Genomic DNA, 24,568 nt, shown 5'->3' with positions numbered 1-24,568 from the left:
AGGCCAACACCTGCCTCTCTATAACCTTCTTTGGTTATTTCATCCTACTTGATACTTAATGTAATAGTACTGGCACAACTTGAAAACAGCAAATATATATTGACAAATTGTCATAGAATCATAGAGCATAGAATGGTTTGTGTTGGAAAGGACCTTAAAGATCATCTAGTTCCACACCCTTGCCATGGGCTGGGACACCTTCTGCTAGATCAGGTTGTTTGCTCAAAGCCTCATCCATCTTGGTGTGGAATACTTCCAGAAAGGCAGCGTTTTCAACATCTCTGGGCAACTTGTTCCAGTGCCTTGCCACCCTGGCATTAAAGAATTTCTTCCTAATGCCTATTCTTAATTCAACCTCTTTCACTTTAAAACCATTACACCTTGTCCTGTCACTACACTTACTCACTGATAGAGTCAACCCTGCCCATCTTTCCTGTAGGCTTCCTTTACTGGAAGGCTGTGAGGGTTTTTGTCCTATCACATTTTTAAAGAAACAAAAAGCAGTCACTAGCTACTATGTGTGAAAAACCTCAGTGATGAAAGAATGAGTGAAAAAATTTGTACTGCAAAAACTCCCAGCTAAAATGAAGGAATCAGTTGACACATATCAAAGGCAATCGTCCAGGCTAACTCACTAATTACTTAAATGTTAAGACTATTGAGTTTGTATTGCAGAAGAAGTAGTCAAGCAGATAGGTCTTAGGTGGCAGTGACTATGACAGCTAGAGAAACATCAGAGCCACCTCTTTATGGTGCTTCAGCCACCACACTAGTTTGCTTTCATGAGAACAGAGTTCATTACTGGGTTACATTGGTATACTAACATATAACCTTGTGACTTGAATTTCTCAATGCTACCAGTCATTTTTTGTCATTTAAGTTTTCCAAAAGTAAGCATCTGCTGCCATTTAAGGGTCTTAAGAGAGCTGAGACATTTACAGAGATCCAGCATATATAATAATGGACATAACGGAGATCTCTGCTCTTCTGGAGCAACAGCTTAAGGCCAGTCACCCTCTCTTTTGGTATTATGTAATATGCATGAGCAACTGAATTAAACCGTTTTCCTATGAATTAGTTAGAGAAGAAACCACTTAAATATAGGTAGATATCTGAAATACAGAGATGTTCCAAGTTTCTAAGGACCTGCTGTGGTTAGGGGAGATAGAATCAAATGTGGTTTGTGGAGCCTGGAGAACTTTCAGTAGATCCCTGGTTTAGGATCAGCAGAATCACTCTCCTGGCTCAACTGACCAATTTGAGCATATCTATATTGACTCTAATGGGATGTAATCCAAGTTATAGCAAAGGAAAGAAATGAGACCATTGTTGCTCCTACTCAGTTTTTTAACTTCAGCTCACATGACATTGAGTAGCTTCTTCTTTTGTGATGAATTAATCCTCAATTTGTGCATGCTCTGTGGTTACAAGAAGTTACACCATCCTTATTAGTGCAGCTCTGCTGAAAGTTATAAAATATTGTTTTGAGCCTGGCCTTGTTAGTAGTGATTTCTTTTACTTTCATCAACTTTGAATGCAGGCTAGTCAGTTTATATACACTGTGCAGACATACTTTGGTTTAAATGAAGTTTAATTATCAGCAAAATTGATTAGAAGGCCACAGCTCTCTTAAGTCTGAGCTGTTAATGCAACACCATGAGGCACTGTGAGATGTTAGAAGCCATAAAGCATCAGCAGATGCTGTCCTTGTGTAGCTATGAAGTGTTATCATAGTTCAAATTACAGCTGCATTTCTACAGCACTATCTGAATACAAGCTGAGCACGAGATAAGAAAAGTCTTGTGTAATTCAGTTGCTGTACCAGACTCCATATTACTTAAATATCCTAAATCATATACTATATAGCAAACTACAAGCCAGTTTTGTGCAGCCAGAATCAGCCTGGCATTGACCTGGAGCTCTGTGTGCCCAACCAGCCTCCTTGTGACACTGTTCATCTATTCTATTATATACTGACATATGCAGCATAAGTAATCTCTTTAGTTTACTTCCATTTGCTTCCACTTAACTGTTACTGTGCATAGGCACTTCAGATTGCTACACAGATTGGATTCTCAGGATATGCAGCCAGTATAGCTCCAGTGAACTAAAAAACCACCCTATCTGAAGCGTGTCTTAGAAGATTTTTGATCATAGGACAAAAGATGGATTTTTATTGCTGTTGTCCGGAAAATTTGAGTAACTATCACTTAATTCAAGTGGGGAGCTATTAATGAGATTTGCTTGAATTTGTAGTATTGTTCTGTAGATTCCAATCATTAGTCAGACACCACTGGACTGATGTAGAAATTTTTACTTCTTGTTTATACAGAGGAACATCAGTGTGACCTCTGTATGAGGTTTTGTCAGTGATGTGCAGATACATCTTTAAGGATGTCCCAGGAATTCTTTGAAAGGGAGAAATTGGTGCTGTCATTATTCTTATTCTGGGGCTAGAGTGTTTTTCTGACCTTACTTGTATGTGAAAGGTCTGTTCTTTGGCTATGCACTTAAGAGAGTCATGCAGAAGATACTGTACTGTTGCAGTTGAAAATCTCAGTCTAGCTACTCTAGCAGAAAGACACCAGCTGAAATCCTGACCTTATATTATCCTTTGAGCACTTTGAAGAATACCTTGGACTCCTGTGCTTGGAGATTGAGACTTTTCCTAAATGTTGGTGGAATCCTGGGTCACTTCCTAGTGAGGAAAAGTAATCAATGCTTTTAATCCAACAGCATGTCACAGTGCAATGGAATTTTGGTTATTAGTTGTTGAAAATGAGATTTTAGATCAGCATCATCATCACTGTTTTACCCTGTTTATTATTCATTAATGGGTGAAATTTGCAGAGAATCAGTATCTATTTATTTCTTGGTGCTTGTGAGATGCTAAGAAGTAGTAATTTTTTTTCCTTATATTTCCTAGTGAGAAAGAACAATGCCATGTTCATCTCTTCTGATATGAACTGTCTTTCATGAAATCACCTCTATATTCCAAGATCTTGAGCCAGAAGTGCTTGTTTCCTATTTGGCTCTTGGCAGGGCAGAGGTCTACATGAACTAGAACTCCTAGGCAAGAAATACTGACTTAATGCTAGGGAAATGGGCTTTAGCTGGGATCTGTTGATTTTAGTCCTATTTCAGAATGGGAAAAACGAGAATTTCTCTTGGGTTTCTCTGTATTCAGTTTCTCTATAAATAGCTTCATAAACCGGAACAAGCATAGTCACCAGTCTTGAAGCAGGAGTGCTCCTTATTTGGGACTTGCCCCTGTCAATCACTTTTAATCTCCCCTCAGCTCTTCCTGCTTCTCACTGTAATGCTCTTCTACTCTATTTTCCATTTTCTTATACATGATGTTCATTGATGAGTCGTGTCACATTTTGAGCCTGTTCTTGGCTCCTTGCTCTGGGCTCAAGTGTCAGAGGCAACAGGGAGGGTAGATGAGTGCTGAAAAGAGGAACTGAGCAGAGAGTTACAGGTATGCTGCCTACCGTGCTGCCAGAATGCTTGGAGAGAAGTGAGGGACAAGAGCAGATGTATGGATTTGGAGGAGGGCACGGTGGAAAAGAAGTCAAGAGAGAGAGAAAGCAAAACAAGGGAAACAAAATTTGATCTGCCCTACAGCAGTATACAATCTCACTCCAGCACAAGACACATCTCCCTCAAGTATTCATCTGGACTTAGCAGCTCTGTAAGTAGTGCTACAAATGGTGTCAGTAGCAGTGCATCTTCATGTTAATGCCAATAAGCGTTAGCTAGGAATCCCCCAGGACTACTGTCCTAAAGCCAAACCAGAGAGAAAAAAAAACAAAGCTGCTTTCAGCTGTTCCTGAAGTTCATGTCCTGCCTTAGCACATCCATTCTGTCAACCAGCAAGCTGGCACGTATGCCTCAGAAAAGTGCAATGTCTGGGAGTGAGAAGGGGGTGGGGGTGGGGGAGGAGTATCCCAGCATCCCATGGCTGTGCTTTTTTTTCCATAGCAGTGGATGAAATCTGGCTGATACCTGCACAAACCAGCCTTGGGCTTCCTGTTGTTTCCCTTCCATTTGCATAGCCTCAGTAGGCAGAAGCTCTAAGGCTATATTTGTGAGAGGATAATTCTTGAGTGGCAAATTTGAGGTTTATGGGCAGGCACTGACTGTGGTTCTGACAGCAGAGAAGCTGCTTCAGAATCTGTAAGTTCTTGTAAATAATCGGCAAGAGCAGCTTGCACATTGGTCACATTTTTGCTTTGTAATCAGCAGAAGAAAGGAGTCTGATTTATGTCTGTCTATTAATCTTGTAACAGACAGATGAGTGTTTTGTTATGTATAGTGAAAAGAGCAGGTCTCCTAAAAGAACTTGAGGATTTACTAACACATTGATGAGAACTTGAAGTACCTGCTTGATGCACATAGGACAACGACCATGTTTTAAACTTTTGGAGTTACCCCTAAATTTAATTAATTTGCTGAAATCTCTGCAGCAGTGCTCAGATAAGACAAACTGTGAACACATACAGCATTGTTTTTCCTTGCTGTCACAGGGATTTATCTATCATTTGTGAAATGCTCTGAGATATTTAGACAATCATGAAAGATTATAGTAGACTGGCAGAACTAATGCAAAGAGATGTGTTTGAGTATCTTACACGGAAGAGGAGGGAAAAGATATCAAGAGCATTTTCCCACTGTGAGTCAGGACTAGAATATCAAGATTTATTTTTTTTTAACTTTTGAAACACTTGGCATTTCACCACTTTGTTTACAGATTCTGAGTGATGATTACAAGCCTACAACATTAGGCTGTCTGTTACCATTCACTGACAATAGGTCCATAGGGGCAGGGCACAGGCTGAAAACACTGATCTAAATGATTTCTGGTAGATATTTTATACCCTGTTCTTAGATATTTGCAATGAAGGTGATTTCAGTATCTTGATGGCTGTTACCATGATCAGTTATCCTTGTAGCTAGACTGTTTTCCTAAGCTAGATTGTTTCCCTAATATATAACCTCTATTTCCCAGGTATAGATTAATCAGTTATTACTTGCCCTATACTTAAAAGTATAGGGCAAGTATACCTTTGCCCCATACCTTGCCCTATTCTTAAGTGATCTAGTGAAGAATTCATCATTGTCTTCAGTTAGTGTCTTATTTTCCTTTGTGAGACTGCAATTCACAATTTTTATGCCTTAACAGCATTTTCATGGAATCATAGAATCAAATATTAAGATAATATTTTGTGAAGTTGCAATGGAAGTTGAAGTGGAATATTGAAAACATGACTGCATTGATAACAGTTTTGTGTCATGGACAAATGACATTTGAATGTTTGGACAAATGACATTTGAATGTTTGGACAAATGACATTTGAATGTTTGGTGGGGTTTGATTTACCGTGGTTCAAACCAAGATCAGAGATCAGTCAAAACTGACTGCAGGAAGAGATTGATATTTCCAGTGTTCGTTAAATACAGCTCCAGTGTTTTCTTTCTGTAGTTTGCTTTACTATGTTCTTGATATTTTGTTGCAGTGGCAGTATTTAGTCACCATGCAATATTTTGGTGGTAAATGGAGAAAGATATTGACTAAAGCAGCCTTTTTTGTTGCATTCAGATTTAGCTTCCATTTTCTATTTGTCCAAAGAATGAAAAGCCTACCTATGTTTTCACTGGTCTCTAACTGTCACAGGAAAGGTTGAGCAGAAGGCAGAAATGGACATAAAGAAATAAATTACAGATGCCTGAAATAGGAGTGGTTTTTCTGGGGTAGGCTTTAAGATACACAGGTTTGTGAGTAGGATAGTGGATTTCATCTTCAGCCTTGCTGCTGTGTGATCTTAGTTAAGTAATTTCTTCTTTTTTTTGTTTAATGTGTGTGTGTGGGATATGCTTACACAGTTGCATTTAGTGAGAGTTGAACGCTGCTCTCTGAGCTGAGCCAACCCAAGGAAACTGAACCGAAAATGGTCTGGAACAGCACTTTTTTGAACCAAATATGCCCTGCTTATGAACAGAAGCTCAGCACTATGCTAATGAAAGTTGGATCAGTCTGCAAAAAAGGAGCCTAAAAGTACTTTTGAATTCCTCACATGAAAGATTAAGGAAAATTACTGTTGTCTCTCATCAGGTTGTTCCCAAATGAATTTAAAAGCAATGATATATCATAATTGCTGCCATTTTTAAGACAATGACACTCTTGTCATAAGCAGTGACGATCCTAGGGTTCCTATTCTGAAGAGTTTATTCTCTATGAAATAAGTAATATGCAACTATTAAGAAGGACATATATAAAAACTGAGTTAGGATTTGCTTTGTTGACATAGTGAGCTTTTCTGGGGTTTATATGGTTAAGAGTACTGAGATTTTATTTCTGCAGATTGTTTTATGTTCCTGAGCAGCAACTGTGAGTATTCCTTCTCCCTGCTTTGAAAGCCCCTTGTGATATGCATGCCTGAACTGCCACTTTTCTGTGCTTTAAAGAATTTATTATTAGAAATGGCAGTACCTTCAGAAATAAAGTAACTATAAAAATTATATTCAGACCCTCCTGTCTTTCCCACTATACTTTCTTGACTGAAATTGAATTTCCTATCACAGTATCACTAAGGTTGGAAGAGACCTCATAGATCATCAAGTCCAACCCTTTACCACAGAGCTCAAGGCCAGACCATGGCAGCAGGTGCCACCTCCAATCCTGCCTAGAATAGCTCCAGGGACGGCGACTCCACCACCTCCCTGGGCAGCCCATTCCTGTATTCAGTGACTCTCTCAGTGAAGAACTTTCTCCTCACCTCAAGCCTAAATTTCCCCTGGCACAGCTTGAGGCTGTGTCCTCTCGTTCTGGTGCTGGCCACCTGAGAGAAGAGAGCAACCTCCTCCTGGCCACAACCACCCCTCAGGTAGTTGTAGACAGCAATAAGGTCTCCCCTGAGCCTCCTCTTCTCCAGGCTAACCAATCTCAGCTCCCTCAGCCTCTCCTCGTAGGGCTGTGCTCAAGGCCTCTCACCAGCCTCGTCGCCCTTGCTGGAGTACAATGGCAGAGTACTGGACAGTTTTTCAGTGGCCTGACAGAATGCTTTGAAAACAAAGGAAAAGAACATGGCATAGCTCAGGGCAATGGTAATTGCATGGATTTTTAAATCTTTTGCACACTTGTTCAACTAAGCACAACTTGATTAATAAGTAAGCCAACCATGCAAGTTTACCCAGCATCCAGTTTCGAGCCATTTAACATTGGGAAGCAGACTGCAACTTTCTTACACTTCAAAAAATTGTCAGCCAGAGATCTCACAGTGCTGCTTCTTTCCCTTTATTGGTAGGAGTGTGTGCCAGAATGAAATATTTAATGAATTTGACATTTGGCTTTATGTGAGAATGTATGCTGCTAACATCCATTTTATCAAATGAGTCTAGAAAATGAGTGAAATCAAATGCTTGTGTTTGGGGAGGAAAAATGAGAATGAAAGGTGATAAGAAGTGAGTAACTCAAATCCATTCAATGAGACAAATTAATGTTTTTGTTACGTGTTGACCCAACTCTAGTAGAGTGACAAAAAGGCATTATTGTTGGAAGGCTGCTTGCTCTCTCTGTAGGTAGCTCGTGTTCATCATCATAGTTTAAGTGCTGATATATATTGTTATTTTTAGGGCATGATTGGAATAGAGTGATGTATTTTTCACCAAAATCTTGGTAAGACTCAGAGGAAAAGCAGTGCCAAACAATGCAGCCTGACTTGCACCCTCAACTTTATTGCCTCTATGCAAACTGTGATGGGCTGACCTTGGCTGGCTGCTGGATGCTCACCCAACTACTCTCTCACTCCTTATCTGGAGCTGTGTGTGGGAAATAAGATGGAGAAATTTGTGTGTCAAGAGGAAGACAGGGAGTTCACTTAGTAATTACCATCCTGGGCAAACCAGATTTGACTTGGGGGAAATCAATTTAATTTATTGCCAATTGAAATAGATGTGGATGGTGACAAAGATTAAAATACCTTCCCACTCATTTTTTGTTACTACTTAGGCCTAGCTTCATTCTTTTATTTCTGTCTCACTTCCTCCTCCCCACCTGACGTGATGCAGGAAAGATGGGGAATGAGGGGCTGTGGTGAGCTTACAATAGTGCTTTTGGGCTGTACCTTTCTCCTCGCACTTTGTCCTCGCTCCAGCCTGGATCTTTCTTATGCTGCTCAGTTGTTTAGGATAAGGCTGCTCCAGCATGGTCTCTTCATAGATAGCAGTCCTTCAGGAAATATCAGCCTGCTCTGATTAGGGGTCCTTCACGTGCTGTAGTGGATATATTTGCTCAGCTATGGTCCTATCCATGGGCTGTAAGGAAATACCTGCCCCACCATGGTCTCCTCCAAAACTTGCTCAGACTGCAGAACATCTACATCTCCTGGAGCTCCTCTTTGTCTTTCACTGACCTTGTTTTTTTCAGGATTCTTTCTCACACTTCACCCCTCTCACTCCTCATTGCTTGCACAACATTTTTTCCTTTCCTAACTAGCTTTCACAGAGGTGCTGCCAGCTTCACTCACAGACTGAGCTGCATCTTGTTATGCATCTGCTGGAGTCAATAGGAAGTGACTGTCCAGCATGGGGCAGCCTCTGCCTTCTTCTGCAGAGACCACCACTATAGCCACCCCACTAACAACACCTGAACTAAATGCACTGTCCTGGAGACCAGGCAGATATTTGGTTTCAGTTGGGCACTTGCTGCGCAACTAAGTGGAGGCAGCAGTATTCTGGTAGTATGGAGAGTAGAAATTGGAGAAGATTCCTATGAGATTTATCTTTTGGAAGAAACTGATATGAAATAGGAGTGACAGTGTACTTAGTGGAAGGGAAGATTAATTATGATGTCTTATTGCATAGCTAAGTTTCTTATCTCCCACTATAGAAGCTCTCCAGGAATAGAGAAGAGGCTTAACTTCCTCTTAGTTCTTCTGGTGTGCAGAGCACCAGCATCACCCTCCATGAGGATGTTCATAGCTGGGGAGCTCATTCTACAAGAAGGAGAGCCCTTAACTTGTACCACACTGACTTCTTAGTCTTTGATGTGAGCCAGTTTAGACTATTTAAGGTTCTTTATTTTCGCCTAAACAATAATTTTCTACTGAAGAAGAATGAAAGCCAGATTAAAATAATAGGGTGGGTTTTTTTGTTTGCTTGTAACAACTGTGTTCCATATCAATTAAGCAATTGTGGTATTCCAAGAGCTATTAATAAGTATGTTACAATTATAACTGATGAAGTAGAATTATGTAGATTTTTTTTGGATGAAACACACAAAGAATCATAATTTTGAACATTAGCTGGGTGTCGCAGAGTGGGGTTTCTCAGTACCTATGCCTATTTGGTGGAGGGGAGAAATTAATTGGGGTGATATAATTTTATATAAAAATATATATTTATTAAATTCAATATTCTGAACTCTCCCCACCCCCAACCACTGTATATTAATATTAAAGGTCGGTACATGGTTATGAAAACAGTTTAGGATAAAATATGTACAGGAATTTGTCAATTAACTAGCAAACATTCAAACCATAAACAGAGAGAGATGTTTTCCCCACGGCTTAATGCCATTTGGGATCTTTATGCTATTTGCCCAGCAGAGCGGGCTGAAACTCCTTCTGCTCTATGACAGAGGCAACTTATATTACAGAGGTATTAAAGCTTTTACTCACAACTCTTGTTTATTAATTATCCTCTGGGGCTGCATCACAGCCTGTGTCTAATGTCCAATTCTCTATGGTCTCTGCCTGTGGACTCTGAGGCTGGAATCTTCCCAGCTTGAGGAGAAAGGATAGATCTTCCCAGTTTCTGGGGAAATAGGTTTTCTCTAACCTTTTCTCCTGGCAAAGAGGTGATCTCTGCCTTTGGTGCTGCTGGCTTCTTTTGGATGCTGTGTCCAGGACTTCTCAGCTGGCAGGATTTCAGGAGAGTATTGTGCTGTCTCTGGCATGGTTCTTCACGCAGCTGGCAGGCCGTGTGTGTGTGCAGACAATCCAGGGTCTGCTTCCTGGTTATCTCAGTGGCAATGGCTTTTAATAGGCAATGATAGGCAGCGGGCATGCGAAGTGTGCGTGGCTGCTGGGAGTCTGAGCTCCGTAGGTAAATCAATGCAGGATCTGGTCCTGATACCGTGATAGCATGCAGATGTGCACAGCTGGCTTAGGAGGCTATAGGCTTCATATATATATATATATATATGTGCAGGCTTAAACGAGCTCTGCATCTAAGGTATGCAGGCAGGGAGCTGCGAATGAGGGTCAGAGCCGTGCAGGGGTCTGAGCCATGCAGGTGAGTCAGATCTGAGCTGAGCTGTGCAGGGGTCTGAGCTGAGCACGTTGTTTACCTGTGCACCCCTATTTATCGAATGTGGGCCAAGATTAATGGTCCCCTTGGCCACCAGAATGACCAAACAGGTTGGCAATAAGCCAAACCTTACCATAATAGGCAGAAGGCTCTTGCCTGGACTTTCCCAAATATGGGGATCACATGGGTTTACCCCAGGGAGACACGAGCTGGGTGCGTGGGGGCTTACACAACCTGTTTACAACCAGGGGTCCTGGCAGAAAAACATGTCCAAGCAAGGCATAAACAAGCCTCCTTTTGGGCCTACAGGCCCTCCACGACACTGGGAATATATGACAAAACATACAAAATTGCAGGAGCTTTTTTATGTAACATTTTCCTCAAAGCTGCTGCCAGGATTGGCAAAGCAATGGTTAGACATAATTCCCTCTGGTACATACTACTGACATTTCTCTCCCCACCAACAGAGAGAACTCAATATATGAACTTGTGCTCTGTTTCATTAGCATTATCCTATAATAAGAATCACAGTGACTTTGTTGCTCACACCTTTTTGTAATCTAGCATACCCTTCCCTCCTCACCACTCTGGAAAAGGGGCAATTGGTGCTACTTTCTAACAGTACATGCAATCTTTCTGATTTAATATATGTTGTCCTTTCTGCCTTTACCTGACACTCTGTATGTTGTTGAATACTTTGCCACTGATGACTGCATGTGCAGCACACTGCTGAGATGTTGCTGAAGTCAGCAGCACTAATACTTCATTGAAGAATGCACTTAAGGGAAAACAATATTGGATTGAACCCATGGGGTACTGCTGGAGTTGAAAACTGTGTTTTGAGAGACATTCTGTACATTTTCCAAACAAGCAATATGTCAAGCTTTGCTTTCATAAACAGTAAACAATAGTAATGCTTCTCACTTCAATGGCATTTTGCAGCAAAATGCTGTATGAACAGTAAGGTGAAATCCCACTTGTGTGGCTGACTCTCAATAACTTTCAGTACTTGAGCCATATGGTTGGACACTGTGGGGATATGCAGAGAGGCCAGGGCAAAACATGTCAGCACTGAGAACAGTTTTCTTGGTCCCTAGATAACATTGCTTATTATTATGCCTCAACCTAGAACAACAGCCACAAGAGTACTAGTGTTCTGCCCCGTGTGTAAGTGTAGCCTGCAGGCAGGATTTTGTCTCCCATTTCTTGATCACAGCTGAAATGTCACTTGTTAATTAGCCCCCATCATGGAAAGATGATGCACAAACACAAAGGCAGACACAGGCATTGTCTACTGGGGTTTTTGCTTTGAAAGACAAGCTTTCTGAAACAGTGTCATAGGGTGTAAAAATCCAACACTCATTGTGTTGGTTAAATTGATGGTCTCCTCAAAACCTGTTAAAATAACACAACAGAGAGAGATGAAGAATAGGAATGGTGGGGGGCCTGGAATAACCAACAAAGCAAGTGGTGGAAATGATTAGTCATGTCCTTGTAATGCAAAATTGTAACAGATGAATGATTTTTTGGTTACACATGGACAGAAACTTCCATGCTTCATTAGTTCTATTATGATGTAACTTCCACTTGCTTCCTGATGAACATCAACATTTTCTTCAAACACGAACCTGCATGCATTTTCTGCTTGTGACATATTCATGAGAGATTCATAGAGCTGATAATGCACCAATTGCCTCTATTCTTACTCTGATGTATCTCTTATCCTTGCTCTCACTTCCAGGCACAGCCCTGCCTTCTTCACCCACATAGTCAGTAGCTGAAATCACTTTGGTGAGTCTGTGGGAAGGTTTTAAGATTGGAAGCAAATGGTAGATACCCACATGCCCCAGAAACTTCCACTTGGAAGCCAGAGGTTAGAAGTGCAAGATTGTAGTTTACCCACTGGTGGACTGCTAATTTTCTTGCCTTTTCACACTATTAAGTCAGGAAGCTTTTTGATACTATCTTCAGAGTGTGACCATTTCAGACATACCCAAGCCTTGGTACTCCAGATCTCTATTTTGCAGCTTCATACACTTGACAAAATCTTGTATTTCTCAATTACTTTGGGAGTGAATGCTGGCTTATTAAGCAGTGATGCAGGAAGGATGTAAAACTGCTGATAACCCAACGTATGGTTGTCCTGGTTGTGGAAACTGTAGGAAGGGTGAACTCATGAGTTTCCTCAGTGAAACTAGACTGTACAATAAGATTACTTTACAATTTGAACTAGCTTCCTACTTTTAAAACAAATGCTTGAGCGTGTCCAGAGAAGGGCGATGAGGCTGGGGAGAGGCCTTGAGCACAGCCCTACGAGGAGAGGCTGAGGGAGCTGGGATTGGTTAGCCTGGAGAAGAGGAGGCTCAGGGGGGACCTTATTGCTGTCTACAACTACCTGAGGGGAGGTTGTGGCCAGGGGGAGGTTGCTGTCTTCTCTCAGGTGGCCAGCACCAGAACGAGAGGACACAGCCTCAAGCTGTGCCAGGGGAAATTTAGGCTGGAGGTGAGGAGAAAGTTCTTCACTGAGAGAGTCATTGGACACTGGAATGGGCTGCCCGGGGAGGTGGTGGAGTCGCTGTCCCTGGGGCTGTTCAAGGCAGAATCGGAGGTGGCACTTGGTGCCATGGTCTAGCCTTGAGCTCTGTGGTAAAGGGCTGGACTTGATGATCTGTGAGGTCTCTTCCAACCTTGTTGATACTGTGATACTGTGATAAAGAAGACTCCATGGAAAATTTTGAGTGCTCAACTATGTAAATGAGGAAAGCACAGTTTGCTTTCTTATAAAACCTCTTCTATCATATTATGAGCATTTTGGGGAAAACATGCTGGGGCTTACCTTCAGAACCACATCAAAGGACATTTTTACTTGAGTTGAAAGTACCTTGTCATCTTCTGTGGGTGAATACACAAAAATGAGAAATGAAGTGTCCAGTTTCATTTTTGGTCAACTCAGGTATTAAACCTAAGGCCAGCTGTTGCATTTATGAATGTGTAAGGATATATGCCCTCAACCTAAGTCTGTGCTGAATCATGTGAAAGCAACACACAAAGTGTACTCTCATATGCTCTCATTAAAATGCACATACATTGCTGTGCATTCATGTCACATGGGAATATGGCAGAAAATAAAGTACTAAATAAGACCATTCATTAAACCTGACTTACATTTTCTCACAGATAAAAAATTGTGACAGCAATACAACAGGGTGGGGCATGTTGCTTTAAAAAAAAAAAAAAGGATTGTATTATGTAGTTTAAACCAGTTGAGAAACCTTCTAAAACCTATTTTCTTTGATTTCGTCTATGTTCTTGGAGTATTGGTCGAGATAGTTGCCAGGATGTAGGTCAGGGTGGCAAAGCCATGCTTAACATTTTCATAGTCAAAAGCCAGCTGAGCATCTTCTCAGCATTTTGACTCTTATTTGGGAATAGCTTCAGAGAATGCAGCCCGAGTGACTATATTTTAACTGTAATCTGATTTAGGTCTGATATGAAATAAATCAACTTGGTTTCAAAGAAATTACAGGCCAGTGACAGCTGCACCACAGTAAGATTACAGCAGGTTTACCAGTGGATGCTGGTGAATCCAGCCTCATCCTGCCATTATTAACACTGGCAAGAGAGAGGTGAAGTGTGATGTTGAGATACTTGAATTATTTGGAGGTGAGACAGTTTTTATTTGGGTGCCTTGGTAGTTTTGACACAGTGATTTGGCTAACAAGTTTGGCTGGAAGGCATAGCTTACAAGCTCTGATGTACTGCCCAGGTGTCTCAGTCTGAGGTTGGGAGGTCCATCATTGTACTTGGCAGATGAGTGACTTTGACCTCAGATACCTAGTATTCTTTGACTGGAGAAAAATTTATGCTAAAATTTGTGAAGCCCTTCTGGGGTGTGGCTAGTAGGTCAAGAGAGGTTCTCCTGCCCCTCTATGCTGCCCTGTGTCCAATTCTGGGCCCCCCCAGTTCAAGAGGGACATAGAACTGCTTGAGAGAGTCTAGCTCAGAGCTACAAAGATCATTAATGGAATGGAACATCTCATGAGGAGAGACTGAGGGATCTGGGGCTTTTTAGCTTGGAGGAGACTGAGGGGTGACCACATCAATGTTTATAAATATATAAAGGGTGAGTGCCAGGAGGATGGAGCCAGGCTCTTCTTAGTGATCCTCAATGACAGGACAAGGGGCAATGGGTAGAAGTTGAGGCATAGGAAGTTTCATTTAAACATGAGGAGGAATTTTTTTCACTGTGAGGATGACAGAATGCTGAAATAGGCTGCCCAGGGGAGTTGTGGAGTCTGCCTCTCTGGAAGTATTCAAAACCCTCCTGGATGCATTCCTGTGTGATCTGGTATAGGTGATCCTGCTCTGGCAGGAGGGTTGGACTAGATGATCTTTTGAGGTCCCTTTCAGCCCCTGACATTTTATGATTCTGTGATTCTAGGCTTTAAGAACATTTTCAGAAGTGATATTTTTGTGAATCTATGTAAATAGTATGGCTCTTCCAACCTTGGTGATACTGTGATACTGTGATACTGTGACTTGGTGTGCCAAACAGCATTGTGGTTTGCAAAGCATTTTCTGTTCCTGTCTATACCAGGCCAGGTAGTAACACTGATCATTAATAGTTCAATTTCCTAGCACTGTTAATGCTAATACTGCTAGTATTAAGATTTAAGGAAGTAAATCACTGCCCTGACCAAACACAAGTTTGTATAATTTATATCCTAACTAGTCAAAATGTTTATGTTCTTTTCACATAAATGATTTCTGCATCTTTCTGTAATTGTTGCATGTGCAGCTGGCTTGTCCAATTCTAGAGGAAATGAGTGAAACAAACCTTTGAGATGGCTTGTGCATGGCTGGAAAAAACACACATAAAGCTTTCCAAATGAGAAGAATCACATCTATGTGAACAGCATAGTTTATGTAATAGTGTTGCAAATGGCATTTAGGAAAGTTTTATATGAAGATTGAGGCCAAGCCCTTAGGGATTTGGTTTGGAATAAGAGTTTTTCACTTTGTGTTTCAGTGGCTGTTCCCTCACCAGTGCCAGCTTGTGAACCTGAGCCTAAAACTAACGGGCACTACCCAACTCCACGACTCTCTGTTCCACCCCGAGCCACTGTTGTTGCAACCATGGAAGCCCCTTCTCAAGGCCTGCAAACAGTCATGAAGTGGAAGACAGTCGTGGCCATCTTTGTTGTGGTGGTAGTTTACCTGGTGGCAGGAGGACTTGTCTTCCGTGCCCTGGAGCAGCCCTTTGAAAGCAGGCAGAAGAACACGATTGCACTAGAGAAGGCTGACTTTCTTCGGGAGCACGTTTGTGTAACCCAGCTAGAGCTGGAGACACTGATTCAGGTAAGCCACGTGAAGAAGACTATTTCTTGGAAGTTAGGATAGACAAATTGGTGGTTCATTGATCAGCTGAGTTGTTGGGGGAAGATATTGTTACCAGAGCCCTCTCACTGGGCAGTGTGAAGAGCAGGCTCTTAGTCATTTTAAAGTCTGGGGAAAAGAATGTATGCCTCCAAACCATTACAAAAAGAGATTTTATGTATTACTAAGAGTAATAAGAAGTGTGCAGTGAACATCAGAACTTAATATCTGGAAGACATTTTTGTGAGGGGTGATGTATTTGCTCATCATCTCTGTAAATTTTCAAACTATACTAAGTTCTTAATTCTTCTTCCAAAATGAAACACAGCAGCCAAGAAGGCTAAGAGAAAATGATAGGTGGGAAATTTGAAAGAAATATTCAGCCAAGAGTTCTATACTTACTAGTTTATTAATTTACAGGTTTGCCCTTGCAAATTTGAGCTAAGTGAACGATGATCAGGTGTACAATGAAAATCAGAACATTACTGGCATTTAAGCATTACAGAAGTTTTAGTCTGGTCTAATATGCAAAGCTTTAGAATCAGTTTTGAAGAAGATAAATATGAAGTATGTAGGGATAAGTGGAAAATGGAATACCATGCAAAGAATGGCCTAGGATGGAATTATTTTTCATTGGCTGAAATTCTAGACAAGGAAAGTATTATGGGTCTTACAAGACTTCAGTGGAGTATCTTCTAGGATCTTATGTAGCAACCTATCAGTCAGGCTGCAGTAAACAGAGATTAGATAATAAACCATAGACTCATAGGACTGATTTTGAGTTACCTAAGAAATATATTCCAAAACTGAGTTTCAGCCTCACATTTCAGACCTAAATTTGTGTCTAAGCCTTCCAAAAGTACCACTTGTTTCCCTTTGGGGTGCTGCAGGAGAGCTCTGTTGTGATTTCAGACTGAAAGAATGTAGAAGTATCCTCTGAATTCTTGTGCCCATCGATACAGCTGTGTTATAGAACCCTTTCTGTAATGGAATCAAATTTATAAGCTTAGTATTTCTTTTAAGAAGCTGTTCTAGTAGTTCATTACTGTGATGTAGAAATCATTCTTCTGTTTTTTGACCTAAACTTGTCCAGTATCTTTGATGGACATCCTATTGCTTAATTGATTCCTCTCACTTGCCCACATGTATAGACAGCAACTCTGTTCTGCTTCTCCTAAACAAACCAAATTCTGTTTCTTTGCAGATAGATGTGGGCTGTCTTTGCTTGTGCTCTGTGTTCAAGAATACAGGTCACTTCTGAGTCAGAAGCTGTGTATCTGTACCTTTGGTTAGCCTGGTACTGTAGCTAAAAAGCCAAACCTACTTCAGCAGGAAGTGGTATTTTGCTGATGTGACTATGCAGCTTTTGGATCAGGGCTGACTTGGATCATACCCTTCACCTGTCTGCAAAAGACAGGTGAACATGCTTGGTTGTCAAGGTGAATTCTGTTCAGGGATATTGGTTCACATTTGTTTCTCAAGGCAGTGTTGCAAGAGATCCTTTTCCCCCTCAATCCCGTATCTCTAATGTGTACTGACTATTACAGGGTTTTAAAAAAATACTAAAAGCAAGAAGCTTGCATTCCCCTGATGGTCATATCACTGTTAAAACTTATGCAAGATGTTTTCTTTTTAAGCACAAAGCATAACATGTGATAGGTGCAGCAGGCAAAGCACCCCAACAGGATGGTAGGATCTTGCATCCCAACTGTGGTACAAAGATTTCTAAATAGCCCCTGTTCTCTAAGCTATGCACCGGTTTTAATCCTTTATTTTACACTATATTTTACTTCTTTCACCTCAAAAGTCATGATGCTTAAAAAAAAACCCCAAACAACAAACCAAACAGGCATACTGTGTCATTAGAAGGCAAATATTCTGAACAAAATTAGCAGTCTTCTGAGATTTCAATGTATCATCAGGTGTTGCACTGGATAACTGGAAGTCATTTTGCAAAGGTAAATTAAAATTGGTTTAGCATCTTAGCATGTGAATGTCTTAGGGCTAGGTGATATGAAATATTGAAACAGATTTATCAGTAAAGGAATTTGTATTCTTTTGTATGTTTGAGGGTGAAACTAGTTCCAGGGAGCTGGGTATGCTGATACAGAAAACTCTGATTGTAGCTGACTTGTACAGAATAACAGTGAAGTACTGCTTGAATATAATGTCAGGAGGTTAATGTTGTGCTTTCATGTTTTATGTCAATGATCTCAAAAATGATTATCTCCCTGGCTGGTACAATACATTTCTGCATTGTACCAAAAGCTGCAATTGCCTTTACAGCTGTGATTTCAAAATGGTGTGGCAACAATCTCCGTGGATCCTAGCTGCTGTGCTGTGTGCAGTCAGCACTTGGCTACTACTGAGTTATTTATAATTAGTGTTATTTGACTACCTGGAGTCAATGTTATTCAACTACCTGAATGCCTTTGGATGTACACAGGTCATACTCTCTGGAATGACTGCGTTGACTGTGTTTTGGAGAATATGGTAAAAATACAAAGAGAGACCTTAGAGTGGGCTTTTGTCTTTCTACTGTGAAGGTGGCTTCAGAACAATATTTTAGGAAGAGAAGCAGAGGAGTGTCATGGCATTTACAAGGCAAATGGTGGAAAAATGTTACTCTTTATCTAAATGTCAATCATTCAAAGGGTTGTCCTTTGGAAAACTTGTAAGGAAGATGCATGGTGTCGCATGAGAAAGCTGTTAGAATTTAGTGTGAATGAGAAGCCCTTTCCAACTTGGTCTCTAGTAACCTGCTGCAAGTATTAGCACTTGAAGCACAAATGTGAATTGTGGAGCCCAGACCGTGAAGTTCATTCACAGACTTGTGTCTTGCTTGCTTGCTACTGCAAAAATTTTGCATAGTGTATTGGTGGGCTGCTTTTTTCTTCTTTTTTCCTTCAAAGCTTAATTTAAAAGTGTAAGTTCCCACTTGGGAACTAAGTCTTTTTCTCAATGTCCACTAATGACTACAACAACTCATTAGAGTAAGCCCGTAAGCTGAAAAGGAAGCAGAGCTGGAAATAAGCTAGTCAGGCTTTACTGGCTCATGACGTTGTAAGATTTCATACTTTGGATAGACACTTTTGATTCTTGTTCAGAACTACTTTTACCTTGCAAATAGGCAAGAAAAGGAACATCCTGCAAAGATGTTTCAGTTTTCAGCTGCATGACAGGTTCAGTAACTTCATAAGCCAGTTTGTTTTCTCAGGGTGTTGCCTTGTAAAATGAAGAGAACTTGAGTGGCTTTGATGTGCTAGAAGAAGGCTCTAGATGAAGCACATAAAAAAAAAAAAAGTATTAACTGTGTGGAAGATTTGACTGCTGCTGAAGACAGAAAAAGACTATTTGAACTGTGAAGAAAAACAATGCTAAATATCTGTTGAATCTGCCGCCTGTGGCTGTGGAGGTTATCTTCTCTATGTTGCAATTTCCCTTTTACCTCTAGTCTTTATTTTACCTTATTCTCCCCAAAGGAATATGAAAAAAAGAGTTCAAATCCCTTGAGTCCTGTCTTAGGGACTAGGGTTCAGGACCTCTAGTTTCTGACTCCAGTCCAGAGATGTTCCATGCTCCAGTTGTGTAGCAGACAAGCTGAGCCTAGGTTGCTGCATAAGTCTGCAGCTGTGTTGTAGCTATGTTGCTTTCAGGACTTAGCTAAGAAGTTTGTAGGGAGCTAAGTCCTTTGGACTTAGATCTCTGTGCACATCTCTTACTGAATACTATAGGTCTGCCCTCAGTGCATGCACAGCAATTAAATCACTCTAAGTGTAGGTAAGATCACTTGCTGGGTGATTGTCACCAAAAGACCTTTATGGGATAGGCAGAAATATTTAAGGAATGGGATTTCAAAGGTAATTTATTATTTTTGGTTGTACCTGAACAAAAATTGCTGCTCTTAGTCCTTTGAAAATGCCATTGTGAAAAAGAGAATAAATGAGATTGTATAATAAGGATTGCTTAATCACAGTATGAAGAATGGTGAGCATAATCAGAGAGTCAGAGAGCATAGAGAAATTAGTCTTTAAAAGCTGCTTTCTAAGAGAAGCATCTCAGAAATTATAATAGAGAAACATCAGAGTGTGAAAAGCAATTGAAACAACTTTATTTGTATGCTTGGTAGGAATCTGGTTGGAAAAGAATTGTAGAGGGAGATAATCATTATTGGATTAGCGTGGTCTTTGGAAAGGAATTAATGAAACTAGAAAAAAGATTACAAGAATTTTCTTATCAAATTCTTACCTCTGGTTGTACATAGGGTACATCATTTGAGTGGTTCAGCATTCAAGAAGGGTATTATGCTTGTCCTTGGAAAAGAGTTGTCTTCTTCATGCTTCTCTTGCTAGAGAAATTGAAGTAACATGAACAAATGAAACAGATAAAAACATTTATTTCCAGAGAAATCAGAAACAGTCTGGTTCTTGTCTCCTCGTCAGCTGCACTAGATCCCAGCCCAAGGACATGACTCTAGACCTGTTGATATAATTTAATCAAGGCACAAATATGTTAGTACATGTACTCAATCACACACCAAGGAGGATCTGGGCAAAATGATGACTGTCTGCACCCCAGAGGATAGGGAACTGGCACCTGTGGACCCACCATTGTGAGCTGGGAATGCCCCTGGCTGGCCCCAGCCTAGATCCCCAGGCACCTCTATGGGGATGAGATGAGGCTGGGTCAGGGCATAGCCCCCAGCTCAGTGGAGCCTGTTGCTGAGCAGGGCAGGGCTATGGGGAGCTGGAACCCAGCCAAAACTTGTGTAGAGGGACTCAGGTAATGAAACCCCAGTATTTTCTGGTTTATGTAAAGAAGTATAATTGATTTTATATGTAGAGAAGAGATACTCTTTTGATATGATGTTGTGGAGGAGAAGTCGACCCTGATGAGTCAAGTTCATTATACCTTTCTTTGGGCTTTTAATCATTTATGTTAGTAACAAGGCAGCCCAGGGTGGACTGATGCCTCATGGCCTTTAAGTATTGCTCCCTGAAAATCATCAGGAAGAACTGAGAAAGCCTATTCCAGACTGAGACTGGATTGCATTCTCTTTGTAAATATGGAATCCAGTTGTCCCAGTATCACTTCATATGCTGGGCTTTTGCTGTGGGATTTGCCTTCAGTCCCATGCAGATTCACCAGACTATGTCTTTTAGTTAAGGAAGGACTGTAGTGTGCTGACATCAAAGGAACTAAGAGTAAAATATCTATACAATGCTAGGGAGCCAAAATGAAAACTGTGATCAAACATATATGTGTTTAAAAAAAAAATTGTATTTGCTTCAGTAGTTTTGTCGTTTTCCTCACTCCTATCTGCCTCTTGGATTTAGGACATTACTTGAAGAGCAAGAAAGACAATCTCAGCCCTTTGAGATGTTCCAAGTTATTGCCTTCCCTGAATGCCTGAATCTCTGAATAACCTGAGGATGTAGGCTATCTCAAGTTTCACAGATAGGTCTGTGTGAATTGAAAGTCTTGCCAGCAGTAGTGCCCTTGTTTGAGTTTTGTGCCAGTCTTCATCTATCAGAACACTTCCGTGTAGGTGAACTTGTGGTGGTTGTATTAAGCATTCAGGTCCTGCACCTGGGTCAGTGCTATCCCAAGCACAAATACAGGCTGGGTGGCGAATGGCTGGAGAGCAGCACTGAGGAAAAGGACCTGGGGGTCTGGGTTGATGAAAAGCTCAACACGAGCCAGCACTGTGCACATGCAGCCCAGACAACCAAATGTGTCCTGGGCTGTAGCAAGAGAAGTGTGGCCAGCAGGGCAAGGGAGGTGCTTCTCCCCCTTTACTCTGCTCTTGTCAGACCCCACCTGGAGTACTCTCTGCAGTTCTGGAGCCCTCAACACAAGAAGGACATGGAACTGTTAGAGTGAGTCCAGAGGAGGGCCACGAATATGATCAGAGGGCTGGAGCACCTCTGCTATGAGGACAGGCTATGAGAGTTGGGGCTCTTCATCCTGGAGAAGAGAAGGCTTCAAGGAGACCTTATAGTGGCCTTCCAGTATCTGAAGGGGACTGGAGAGGGACTATTTACAAGGTCTTGTAATGACAGGACAGGGGGTAATGGGTTTAAACTGGAAGAGGGGAGATTCAAACTAGATGTTAGGAAAGGGCTCTTTACAGTGAGCGTGGTGAGACACTGGCACAGGTTGCCCAGGGAGGTTGTGGCTGTTCCATCCCTGGAGGTGTTCAAGGCGAGGTTGGATGAGGCCTTGAGTGACCTGTTCTGGTGGGAGGTGTCTCTGCCCATAGCAGGTGGTTGGAACTGGATGAACTTTGAGGTCCCTTCCAACCTAAACCATCCTATGATCCTTTACTCCTCGTGTAATCTGAAGTTGCCCCTGTAAGTTCTGCTAACTGCAGGGCTGCTCTCTGCTTTCTACTTCCTTTCTGTCCTCTATCTCTATATGCAAAATACTTCATGTTAAGAGATAGCATGGAGATAACTGGATATTTATAAAAGTATGATGTCAAACTGTAAAGGAAACATGAATTTGTTCTGGATGAGAAGGGAGCTTGAGAAGCCTAAGGCAATGGGAGGCTCTTCACTTTAAGGATTGGTGCTTGGCTCTAATAGACTCGCTAAACTGTGTAAACTCAAAAGTGATTAAGGTGGTGTAATTAGCTTGCTGATATTCACACACTCAAGGGGAATTGAAGCTTTTCCTGGCAGAAGCAACCTGCAGGGTAGCTGACAGTGTGTCATGGCCTATTTAAACAGCCAACCTGTCTGTTACGCTGATTTATGCTCTTCTGGGTAAACAAACAAATGATCTCTGCTTTCACACCACCTCCAATATGCCGGCAACTGGTACCACAGCCCTTTCAAAGAGTCTGGTCCTAAACATTTCCTTTCTGTATATCTCTGTTTCTTGAGGTAGGGACAGGTGCTGAGGAACCCTGGCCTTCTGCCCACGTGAATTGCACCAGTCCAGTGTGGAGCTTGCTCGTGTTGTAATTGCACAATCAGCTTAGCCTGGCATGTAGCAGCTCTAATGTTTAAAGTGGCTGTCCTGTGCTGTCTCTTTAGATATGCCTGGCCTCTGTTCCTGCCCAGCACCTCTTCTCCTGCTCTTTTCCCTTTTTGTGGGGCAATATGAGGAATAACTAAAAACTGAGGAGCAGATTAACTGCAACTAGACAAGTGAAAAAGTGTAGTAAAGGAACATTTGTGACAGTGAGGTCAGTTGAAAACATAAGCAAAAAATAAGTGAGGAAAAGTGCAATATAGAAGGGGAAGAAAAGGGGAAAATGTTATAAATGAGCTATCTAAGGTAAGAGGTGAATGAGAAGAAGAAGAATGGTCTTCAAGAAAAGACTGGATGAGGCACTTGGTGCCATGGTCTAGTTGACTGGATAGGGCTGGGGATAGGTTGGACTGGATGATCTTGGAGGTCTCTTCCAACCTGGTTGATTCTATGATTCTAAGAAAAATATTTCATGAAAGCTGCACATAGAAGAAGTCTTAAATGGATGTTATTAAAAATCAGTGCTAAAAGCAGAGGAGAACATGATGTTATAGAGAAGATTGGACAAGAAATAATAGACATAAACAGATGACAAGTGGAAAAATGGTACAATACAATGGCTAAGTTTGCTTCATACATGGTATAGAAAAAAGGGAAATGAGAAAAAGTCATGGTGACAGTTTGTAGATCGTAAGTCAGAGAGAAAAGAGAATTGACTAAAAGAATAAGTGAAAACAAACTTGTTTCTTGTGGTGGGAATTCTATGTTGAACAAAGTCAAGAGAAGAGAGGATGTAAGAGGCATCACTTCTCCTTCAATTTTGATCTCAGCAGAAGTTCACTGAAATAGCCAAGACTAAAAACTAGTGGCAATATTTAGTAGGAAATACCAGAGTGAGAGGAGAAAAATCTGGCAGTAGTGTGAGTATCACGAGAACAGCAACATGAAGTGAGGTTGGGTCATTTTAGCTGCTGTCCCAATTTCTCTGCAACAGGTAATAGATTGCATAAGCTCTACAAGCAAATAGAGAGTATGTGCCAAAAGGCATCTAAAAAGTGAACTTAGAGCAGTTCAGCTGAACGTGAGAGATTCAGATGAAAGATTTATTTCTGTGCTTTGGAGGCTGTCGTGTTTAGTTATTTGGACTGTGAAGCTGCAGTGAAAGACAAATGTGTGTGTCCCCCTCACACAATATGGTGCATTTTTAGAAATTCCCAAGCAAACATTCAGCAAACTTGTATGTGTGCCTGGTTTGAATCAGTGTTGTGTGAGGCACAAGACACTGACCTGGAAGATGTATAACTTGTGGATTTAGTTCATTCCAGTACTTAGCTGTGAGTCTCTATACTTATATAGAGTCTCTATATTTGTAGAGATGCTGTCTTGTCCAATGTAGCAACTGGGAAGGCCTAGTTGACCACAAAGTTGTTTCATGATCAGGTTACCTGCCTGGTGAATGTGGGGAAGGCTGTGGATGTAGTCTATTTGGACTTCAGCAAAGCCTTTGACACTGTCTGCCACAAGAAGCTCCTAGCCAAGCTGGCAGCTCATGGTTTGGACAGATTCACTCTGTGCTGGATCAAGAACTGGCTGGATGGCAGAGCTCAGAGAGTGGTGGTGAATGGTGCCACATCCAGTTGGCAGCCAGTCACAAGTGGTGTTCCCCAAGGATCAGTACTGGGCCCAGTCCTGTTCAGTATCTTTATTGATGATCTGGACGAGGGCATTGAGTCCAGCATCAGTAAGTTTGCAGATGACACCAAGCTAGGAGCAGGTGTGGAGCTGTTGGAAGGTAGGAGAGCCCTGCAGAGGGACCTGGACAGGCTGGATGGGTGGGCAGAGGCCAGTGGGATGAGATTTAACAAGGCCAAGTGCAGGGTTCTGCACTTTGGCCACAACAACC

The 24,568-nt window shown here is 41.5% G+C and overlaps 1 protein-coding gene across 2 annotated transcripts in view; it reads left to right on the top strand.

Annotated features, from left to right (window-relative positions):
* KCNK10 (potassium two pore domain channel subfamily K member 10) overlaps positions 1 to 24,568 on the top strand; it is a 78,083-nt gene that overhangs the window by 18,362 nt on the left and 35,153 nt on the right. For both annotated transcript variants that reach the window (XM_064151268.1, XM_064151277.1), the window contains one exon: positions 15,341 to 15,669. In XM_064151268.1, coding sequence (XP_064007338.1) covers positions 15,341 to 15,669 — 329 coding nt within the window. The remainder of the gene's footprint in view (positions 1 to 15,340; positions 15,670 to 24,568) is intronic.

This window comes from Pogoniulus pusillus, chromosome 1 (assembly GCF_015220805.1).
Source record: "Pogoniulus pusillus isolate bPogPus1 chromosome 1, bPogPus1.pri, whole genome shotgun sequence".
NCBI lineage: Eukaryota > Metazoa > Chordata > Aves > Piciformes > Lybiidae > Pogoniulus > Pogoniulus pusillus.
The sequence above is the reverse complement of the archived record's forward strand: the minus strand, read 5'-3'. Positions and strand labels throughout refer to the sequence as shown.